This window comes from Pollicipes pollicipes, unplaced genomic scaffold (genome assembly GCF_011947565.3).
Source record: "Pollicipes pollicipes isolate AB1234 unplaced genomic scaffold, Ppol_2.1 Scaffold_4295;HRSCAF=5057_pilon_pilon_pilon, whole genome shotgun sequence".
Classification (NCBI taxonomy): Eukaryota; Metazoa; Arthropoda; class Thecostraca; order Pollicipedomorpha; family Pollicipedidae; genus Pollicipes; species Pollicipes pollicipes.
This window is the reverse complement of record NW_023596461.1, coordinates 24,604,261-24,613,581: the sequence shown is the minus strand read 5'-3', so window position 1 is coordinate 24,613,581 and position 9,321 is coordinate 24,604,261. Positions and strand designations below refer to the sequence as shown.

The window sequence follows — 9,321 nt, the reverse complement described above, 5'->3', positions numbered from 1 at the left end:
ATATTATAGCAAATTAGAGGGATTTATATATCTCTATATAGCAAATTACAAGATAGCGAATTAGAAATAACGCCGATTTTACATCTTCCCAGCATAGGGCGGCAGTGACGCGAGGTCGGTTTTTCCAATGAGGCTGACTTCTGCTCAGTCACCTCATCAATACGTCAGTAGCTTTTCATACAAGCTTGATGCATTAAAAAACAGCGTAAGGAAACTTGTTTTTTGACCTGTCATTAATAACACATTTTCTGTGCGCTGATAAAGTTTTCTATTGTGATTCGAATCACCAAAGTCGGTCGATTGGCTCCATATGCACAGAAAGAGCGAGAGGAAGTGGCGATAAACCGCAGTAGGTTACAGTTAATTGAAGGTATCAGGGATAGGACACAAAAGATGTCGGGTCACTATCAGCTGATAACAACTTTAGGGGACGCGAGTGGTGGCCAGGCGCCCGTGGAGGAAGACAGCGGGTGCGGATCATTCTTGGTTGTACATCCCATGGCAAATTCAGCGTGTATGACCTTCTTGTTCGCTTGTTCCAAGATTCGTGTAGCGTTCCTGCCATTTTCGGTGCATCGATATAGAATATTGTCAAAGTTCATCTATTTCTAGACATTCCGAGGGGGTCGATCCCCCTTTTAAGACGAATATTAAACTATAAACATGCAGTCACACACAATATATAGGTAAAAGTTTGATTTTCATCACATTTCTTCGACGCACAAGCTTCATAAATTTGATAGCAAAATACAGTAGCATGGTGCATGATCTTTTTCAAGGTACACTTTCGTGCGGCTAACAGTTTTGCCATTTTCGCCACATCGATTTAGTAGAGTACTAGTCTGGTAGTTCGGCTTTACGGGCGTTGGGTCTGCCTCACAACTCACAGGTCGCACAGTGAAAGTTGCGTGAGCTGTTTGTTTTGTATGTGACGATGGGTGCCATGCCTCTGATGTTCAATGTTTCGAGTGTGGTGAGATGTCTATTAGTTTTGGAATGTTTTAATTCAGTGTTGTTCATGACTGATGCATTTATGGTGAGTTTGGTGTTGTGGTGTGCATGCACATATGTTTTCGGTGCCACTTACCGTAAGTACATCGCTCCACCTTGCGGGTTCCACAGTTCCCGACGGTACATTCGATACAGTCAATTTCATTGGTCTGTTTCAACTTATCTCTGATCTGGTAGGGGTTATTTGCCATATCAGGAAAGATGTTTTGGGACTTTTTAGTACATTACAAATCTTAAGGTTTCTCCGTTTATCAGTGGGGTTGCAGTGTTCGGGGACACTGCCGCAGCCTGGCCCAGACCGAGCGCAGCCGCCAGCGCTGGGCTCTCCGCCGTCCGCCCCCGGCGCCGTCTCCCCGACCTCACCAGCGCCGCTCTGACCGCAGGCGCTGTTTCTCGTCGCCACTGCCGCGGCAATGGCGGCCGCCACGGGCCCGGGCCCGCTCACCGCGCCCGGCCACGCCCCCGGCTACGGCTACGCGCGGCCGTACCAGTTCCAGTACGGCGTGTCCGACCCCGTCACCGGCACCGTGTTCTCGCACGAGGCGAACAGCGACAGCCAGACGGTGCTCGGCTCGTACTCGGTCGACCTGCCCGACGGCCGCACCCAGCACGTCCGCTACATCGCCGACCAGGTCGGCGACGGCGGCTACAACGTCGTCGTCACGTACGACGGCGTGGCGCAGTACCCGAAGACGGTGCCCGCGGTGCACGGGCCGGCGGCCTACGGCGCCGCTCCCGTCCACCTGCTGAAGCCCGCAGCCGCCTACACGGCCGGAGCTGGTGCCAAGACGTCAAGCCTGGCCTACGGAAAGCCGCTGGCGTACGCTCCCGCCTCTGCCTACGGTGCGGCTCCAGTGTACCACAGGGCGTCCGGCTACGCTGGTTCATCTGTCGGGGCGTCCGGCTCTGCTCACCACGCCGGGACGGGGGGCCATCACGTCCCCGCCCATTCGCACTCATCAGCTTATGAGCCCAAGGCGGCCCACGCCGCTAGCGCTTCTCACACTGCTGCGCCTGCGTTCAACCATCTTTCTGCCTATAAGACATCCTCTGCTTACACGCCGTCGCCCGCCAACAAGCCGTCCTCTGCCTACAAGCCATCATCCGCCTATAAGCCGTCCGCTGCCCACAAGCCCACTTCTGCCTACGCTGCTGGTGCTTCTCACGCTGTAGCTCCGGCCTCCACGCACTCTTCCGCCTACAAGCCCGCCTCTGCATACCCTGCCGGCTCTTCTCATACTGCGGCTCCTGCCTATACGCACTCTTCCGCCTACAAGCCCACCCCTGCCTACGCTGCCGGCTCTTCTCATACTGTAGCTCCTGCCTACACACATCCCTCCGTCTATGCGCCTATTTCTGCCTACGCCGCTGGCGCTTCTTACCCCGCAGCGCCCGCTTACAACCCCAGCTTTGCTTATAACTCTAAGTCAGCTTACGCTGCCGGTGTTTTCCACGGCGTGGCTCCTGCCTACAGCCACCCATCCGCCTACGCTCCCGTCTCAGCATATACCGCTGGCGCTCCGCACCCCGCCATCCCCGCATACACCCACATATCCGCCTATAAGCCCATATCGACGTACGCCTCTGGTGCCCCGCACGCCGCAGCCCCTGCCTATGCTCACTCCGCTGCCTACATGCCTGAGTACTCCTACGCCAACGGAGCCGGTTACCATGCCTACTCGAACGTTTCTCCATACCATCCTGCCAACTCTTTCCACGGTGGGGCCGGCTACCACCCGGTTCGCGCCTACAGCCCCGCCCTGGCCAGCGGCCCGCACCGCGGCTATCCAGCTCCCGTCTCCGGGTACGATGGGAAGACCGCCCACAGGCTGGGCGGCGCCCACGACCAACTCGCGGCGCACGAGTCGGCGGCTGGCCACGGGTCAGCGGCATCTTACCGGCTTCAGTCCGGGCATGGCAGCCCGTCGGCACACAAACCCGTCCCGGTCCATGGCAGCCAGCCCTACTCTGAGCCTGCTCCGGCATACGCGCCATCCGCGCCGTACAAGCTTGCCTCCGCCTACGGCGATGCCTCCGCCCACCAGTCTGCCTCCGCGGGTGCTCATCCCTCCAGCTACAAGCCGGTGTCTGGCCGAGGCTCTGGCTCCTCAGCGGCTTACGGCGCGCACCCCAAGTCCAGCGTGATTATTCACGGTGCGGCGCATGGCTCCAAGCCCGCTTCCGCGCCCGCCCACCTCTCGTCCTACGCACCCCAGGCTGCGTACCACGGCTCCCCCAGCCCGAAGACGTCGTCAGCAGCCTACGGTCACGGCGCCAGCTCTGCGCACGCCAGCCTGGGACACGGCAGCAACAGCGTCCACAGCTCTACCGGCAGCTACGGCCACAGTTCGGCGAAGGCCCACAGCTCCACCGACAGCTACGACCACAGCTCGGCGGAGGCCTACGACTCCACCGGCAGCTACGGCCATAGCCCGGCGGAGGCCCACGGCTCCACCGGCAGCTACGGTCACAGCTCGGCGAAGGCCCACGGCTCCACCGGCAGCTACGGCCATAGCCCGGCGGAGGCCCACGGCTCCACCGGCAGCTACGGCCACAGCTCGGCGAAGGCCCACGGCTCCACCGGCAGCTACGGCCACAGCTCGGCGGAAGCCTACGGCCACGGCGGCTCTCTTTCGTACGCGCCAGCTAAGCCTGTGTACAAGGCACTGTCTCCGCCCAAGAAAATCGAGTTCGTCCACGTGTATCATCCCGGGCCCTACCACAAGACGAAGTCCCATTAAGCAACCGGCTGTGTTGAGGGTCGCATGAGCACGTACATGGAGAAGAGCGTCCGCCGTCCGTGTTACTTTGTTGGATGAATGTAATATATTGTGTGGGTGTGCCGGGATGAATGTACCGCTTAGCTAAAACGCAATGTAATCAAGGCCATGGAGATGGAACGACAAGCTGCTCAGCCGTGTCGAGCAGCAGCTGTGGTTTTAAATTACGCATGGTGCATGTATTTTAACCCCGTGCGCTTGCAATGAAATACAATTTTGTCTTCGGTGCATTGATGGAGAGCAAGACACGAGCTGTGGCTCGCCTCGGACCTGATCGGAATATTAATGCAGTCCAGCCCAAGTATCAATAATCATTTCATGAGGTTATTTAATTAATGAAGGGCTTTAATCTTCTAGCGCATCTGCGTTGAACAGTAGCTGTTTGGGCTGGAAGTGGACCCACGGCCGTTTGATATTTGGCGGCACAAAACTAAGACGGACGACAGAGTTGAGCCGGACCCTGTCAAAGCAAAGCTCTCGGCGCATCGGATCTGTTCCCGCATGCATTCTTGCAATACGTAGGTAGGCTTCACAACACCTCTGTCAAAATCGATGTTCAGTTCTCTTAGCAGCTGTTGCACTGCATCTGAACATCTGTTCATCATAGTACGGCTGTCGCTGCCAGCTTTCTTAAGTGTCAGTTGATGATATAAGCCAAGTACCAAGTCTTGTTTGTTTTGCTAGAAACAGCAGCCATGCGCTTTCACCAATGTGTATACGTGATGGCGTGTGATTTCAGCTCGGCTTTGTTGTTGGATAGCGTATATTTGCTGTGTTCCTGATGTGAACAAAGTTCATGATGTGGTGGTAAGACCATTTTGTTTTTTTGGCAACCATTTTTCCCACTTTGATAGCTTGACTAACTTCGATCTCACCGCGTATCCTGAGCCTGACGGATCACCGGAGGCCTCGAGGGGGAGCAGAGCGCCTTCGATTACCAGAGAGTGTCCTTGGTTTGAAGTCAGACGAATGCACACCCGTCAAAAACAAGGCACCATGTCGATCTCCGTTCCCGGATTCCCGGGATTCCCTCCGCATCGTCAACAGCGCGCTCGATCGGCCCGACACGGCTCCGCGCAACAAAGCGTGGCGATTTCAGTGTCCGGACAGGAAGTCCACTCGCAGTTCGCCGAAGGCCTTTTTCGACTACTATATGGCGACTTGCATAACATTCACCAAATGGGATTTTCGACTTTCCTAGAGCCGCCAGTTTTGCGGCGGAGGACGCCCCGCCGTCCGGGGCGGTATCGCCTAGCTGGCGACCGGCCAGGGTCTGGCCAGCTGACCCGGGCCTGGGAGCCGACGCGCTGGCTTGGCAGGACAGCTGAGCCGACCCATCAGTGTGACGTCGACCAGAGCCGGCCGGCTCAGCTGAGCGCCGGTCTGTCGCAGCCACCTGTTTACAGTAGTGCGGTGCTCACAGACCGTCGGGAACGCCAGGCCTGACTGACCGGTGCGAGGTGAGTGCTGTCCGTTGCAGCTTCTCCAGTGCCGGTAAGCCTACTGTCATGGCTGTATGCTAGTCATAGCTGATGGACGCGTAATGGGTTTTACCCGGCTCATGTCCGTACCCGTGAATGCCCCTCAGTGTTTGCTTACCAGCGACGTCTTATGAGAACAGACTACATAATAACCGGCCCTGTGTTCAATGTCTTCTGGCTAGCGGCCCACACTGGTAGACTTACAGAAACCGTGATCGCCTGAAAGGACTAAGCTCCACTCAATGTTGTAAGTAAAAAGGCCTATAATGCCTTTGGACCCCAAGCTTTGCCTTTGAACCGGTTGGTTCCGGTTACCGGGCTTGACTGGCCTGTGACCCGCAACCATCCGGCTGACCTAGTGACCGGACTGCCTGTCCTTTGACCCGTAACCATCCGGCTACCCCCAGTGACCGGGCTTCACTGCCCCGTGACCAGTAACCATCCGGCTGCCCCCAGTGACCGGGCTTCACTGCCCTGTGACCAGTAACCATCCGGGCACCCCCAGTGACCGGGCTTCACTGCCCCGTGACCAGTAACCATCCGGCTGCCCCCAGTGACCGGGATTCACTGCCCTGTGACCAGTAACCATCCGGCTGCCCCCAGTGACTGGACTGACTGCCCTGTAACCTGTAACCATCCGGCTAACCCCAGTGACCGGGCTTCACTGCCCTGTGACCAGTAACCATCCGGCTGCCCCCAGTGACTGGATTGACTGTCCTGTGACCCGTAACCATCCGGCTGCCCCCAGTGACCGGACTGACTGTCCTGTGACCCGGAGCCCGGCTCCGCTGAAGGCCGGCCATGGCGCCTTCGGTGGCGGTGATCGGCGCCGGCGTGAACGGCGTGGGGGCGGCGCTGGCCGTCCAGGAGGCCGTGCCCGAGGTCAAGGTCACGATCGTCACCGCCGAGCTGACGCCCGACACCACCGGCGACGGGTCGGCCGGCTTCTGGGGCCCGCGCTCCATCGACGGAGACCCCGTGCAGGTAATGCGCGGCGTCGGCAGAGGCGCAGAGGCAGGGGCGCCAGCTCGGCTTCTGCCGAGCTGGCGCCGCCTTGTACAGCTGACAAAGTTGCGGTAACACGTGACTGAGCCGCCCGCCGCGTCATTTAATGGTATGCCAGTGAGTATAGAGGGAATCTGTCATCTGGCTTGCGGTGGTGGCTGCGAGTTTGCCAAGCAGCTCGTCTCATTCTCCTTTGCCGTTACGTTAAACGCCATGCAACAAGGGCCCCGTGGTACTTTTGGAACATATTCAGCTAACCGGTATGTGATTGGTAGCCAGTTAGCTGCTATTCGCTGTGTATTGGTGACGCATTATCGAGATGGAGCCAAAGAAACAAGCTCTCATTTTGTTGAAAATAACTGTAAGAAAACTTATTCAAGTACGCCCCTGCGCCGAACAATAAATCCTGCCAGTTGTGCGTTTTGTATGTGACCGGGAATTCTAGACCAAAAACTGTCCTGACCAAACAACACATGCTCACCTCTCACAAGTTGCAGCCCCCATGCAGAGGCTTAAACTTTATGGGTCACCGCAAAGAGAAAACCCCTGGCAAAACAAGAGATATGGAATAGATCACGAAATTAAGCCGCAACGTTCTACGCAGCTAAAACGTTTTTTCCCCATCACAGTCCCTTTTGGCCCAAATCCCTTCAAGCAACCGACAAAGTAGCGACGGGCCAGATGACGGCGAGACAAGTTGCCTTGACCTCCACTCGACCACCGAGGTCGAGAACCTCATGTATTCACGCCACCACCAGAGCCACTTGCCACCGGGTGGGCACACCATGGCAGCTCATGGTACGGTAATGATCCCACAGCCCCTGTCGGTCAAAGGTGGGTGCAACATTGCCCCATAGTTCGGACTGATTGGTGCGCTGCCCGCCGGGTCAGGGTCTGCGCCGTGCATAACGAGCCATGCTCAGCAAGGACTTCAATCATGATGCCGATCAGGAGAACAATGCATGCAACGTTATCATAAGAATCGCGGTTGATCGCAACAATTGCAGTTAATAACCGATGGATAATTCAGCTCCGCGCCGTGATTGCCTCAGTTTAAAGCAACCGTGGTCAAAGAGAAAAGAAATTGCTTTGGCGTCATTGCATCACGTTTACATTTTGTCGACGATCCACATGTGATGGAACATTTCTGTACTATCAGAACCTATTCAGCAACATTCGCCATGACATTGCGCTATGCTGTAGAGAGTTGGAATGTTATCTACACTGTCTTTTTAGTAGGTACATATTTGGCGGACTATGGGCGCCAAAACCAAAGGCCTATGATGTACCTTGGTATGTCGGTAAGGCTTGCCGCTTCTTAATTTCACGTACTTTTTCTTTCCGCCCATACACAACACCGCTTTTCGTTTTGCATATCCGCGTTCGTTTCAAGTGTAAGCTCCGCGCCTGCTCTGGGCTGGCCTCCCCAGCCTCCGTCCGCCTCCTCGAGCTCCCCGCGGCTCCCCGCCCGCAGATCACCTCCTGGGGCCAGCGGACACACGACTTCCTGCACCAGCTGTGGCTGGATGGCCAGTGTCCGGGCGTCGGCGTCCTGCCCGCCTACGACGTGGCGGATCAGCTGGAAGTGCCCTACTACAGCGCCGTCCCCTTCGCCTACGAGGTGATGAGTGAGCGCGCGCTGCGTGAGGCGGGCCACGCCGGCAAGCAGGGCCACCAGTACGTCACCCTGTACGCCGAGCCGACCAAGATGCTACCTTTCCTGATGGAGCGCTTCCTCGCGCGCGGCGGGCGCGTGCTTCGCGCGAAAGTCGAGCGGCTCGATCAGCTGGCCGGCTATGACGTCATCGTCAACTGCAGCGGGCTGGGCGCGCGTGACCTCGTCGGCGACGACAAGGTCATGCCGGTGCGCGGCCAGGTGGTCAAGGCGGCGGCGCCGGCCATCAAGGCGGCCAAGTTTGACTTCCCGGCCACGTACGTGATTCCCAACGATGACGTCGTGGTGCTGGGCGGCACGGCGCAGCGCGGCGACTGGCGGCGCCAGGTGGACCCGGCCGACACGGAGCGCATCCTGGCCGGCTGCCGGCGCTGGATCCCGAGCCTGGGCGCGGCACTGACCCAGCGCGTCTGGGCCGGGCTGCGGCCGTACCGGCGTGGCGGCGTCAGGCTGGAGACGGAGCGGCGCGCCGTGGCCGGCCGCCTCGTGCCCGTGGTGCACAACTACGGCCACGGTGGCTCGGGCGTCACCCTCTTCTGGGGCTGCGCGCTGGATGTGGCGGAGCTGGTCAGACGGGAGGTGGCGGGTGAGGCGCGGGCCAGCAGCAAGCTGTAGTCGCCCGGCGGTGACCGTGGGCTGAGCGCTCAGCAGGGAGGGACCGCTAATACTGCTGCTGGCATTCAGTACCGTAAACGGCCAGAGCCAACAGAGGTGGGAAAGAAGCGGGCCTCCCAAGCAAGTTTGAGGCTGTGTATTATTAAAAGGAAAGCAATTTATCTGTTTTGGCCCCAATTATCCAGGGGAAAGGGGCAGGTGGGACATTTCCCTAATCTCCATGAATGTGAGTGGGCTGGCGAGCAGTGACGCGACGACGCTGCAACGTGTCGCTGGTGTGTGCGGCGACGAAGGTGCGGCGACGTGTCGCCGCACCTTCGTGTCGCTGGTGCAATACAAAGTGTATTCGGTTCAGCCATGAGTTTCGGCCCAAGTGAAGTCAATTAATAGAGCCGCGAAATGCATTTAGCTTATTGCTAAGAACGTGGATATTTAACTTATCGCGTCATGAATATTCGGGGCCTTGTACTTGTAGGGGCAAATAGCCAACTAAATTTCGTCGAAAACGTTTGGCGTTTCCAATCTGGGTAGACTTGTTACACCAATAAGTATATTCACTGCCCACGCTATTGAAGTGTGTCCCACACGGGCAGGCACTCGGGCGATAGCAAGCCATCTTTGAAGCGTTAGGAAGCGAGCGCGGACATGGATGACAGCGCCCCTGGCGGCGGACTTTGTCCCTATCTTTGTGTGTGCCAAGTATTCATCTGTTTCTTTGAGTTAAAAACGACGTGGTATACGCAAACAACCGCAA

At 57.5% G+C, this 9,321-nt stretch overlaps 2 protein-coding genes across 6 annotated transcripts; both read left to right on the top strand.

The window, feature by feature from the left end:
* Window positions 1-1,018: 1,018 nt before the first annotated feature.
* Window positions 1,019-3,752, top strand: LOC119097336 (hornerin-like). The gene is made up of 3 exons (XM_037220383.1): window positions 1,019-1,036; window positions 1,503-1,854; window positions 2,185-3,752. Exons 1-3 carry the CDS (start codon window positions 1,019-1,021, stop codon window positions 3,750-3,752), a joined length of 1,938 nt encoding a protein of 645 aa, XP_037076278.1.
* Window positions 3,753-5,185: 1,433 nt separating this feature from the next.
* Window positions 5,186-9,321, top strand: LOC119097049 (D-amino-acid oxidase). Of its 5 annotated transcripts, none has more exons than XM_037220070.1 (3): window positions 5,186-5,251; window positions 6,021-6,256; window positions 7,752-9,320. In XM_037220070.1, exons 2-3 carry the CDS (start codon window positions 6,074-6,076, stop codon window positions 8,565-8,567), a joined length of 999 nt encoding a protein of 332 aa, XP_037075965.1. In that variant the 5' UTR covers window positions 5,186-5,251; window positions 6,021-6,073; the 3' UTR covers window positions 8,568-9,320. The 5 variants fall into 5 exon arrangements, with proteins under 5 accessions (XP_037075965.1, XP_037075966.1, XP_037075967.1 ...); XM_037220071.1 differs by having other exon boundaries at window positions 5,210-5,285; XM_037220072.1 differs by having other exon boundaries at window positions 5,221-5,251; window positions 6,051-6,256.

Excerpts from the sequence above, each read along its gene's own strand:
- LOC119097049 (XM_037220074.1), top strand. The coding sequence starts at position 6,074 with ATGGCGCCTTCGGTGGCGGTGATCGGCGCCGGCGTGAACGGCGTGGGG. Across the intron at positions 6,257-7,751 it reads TCGACGGAGACCCCGTGCAG|ATCACCTCCTGGGGCCAGCG; the intron begins GTAATGCGCGGC and ends CCCCGCCCGCAG.
- LOC119097336 (XM_037220383.1), top strand. Across the intron at positions 1,855-2,184 it reads CGCTCCCGCCTCTGCCTACG|CTCCGGCCTCCACGCACTCT; the intron begins GTGCGGCTCCAG and ends CTCACGCTGTAG.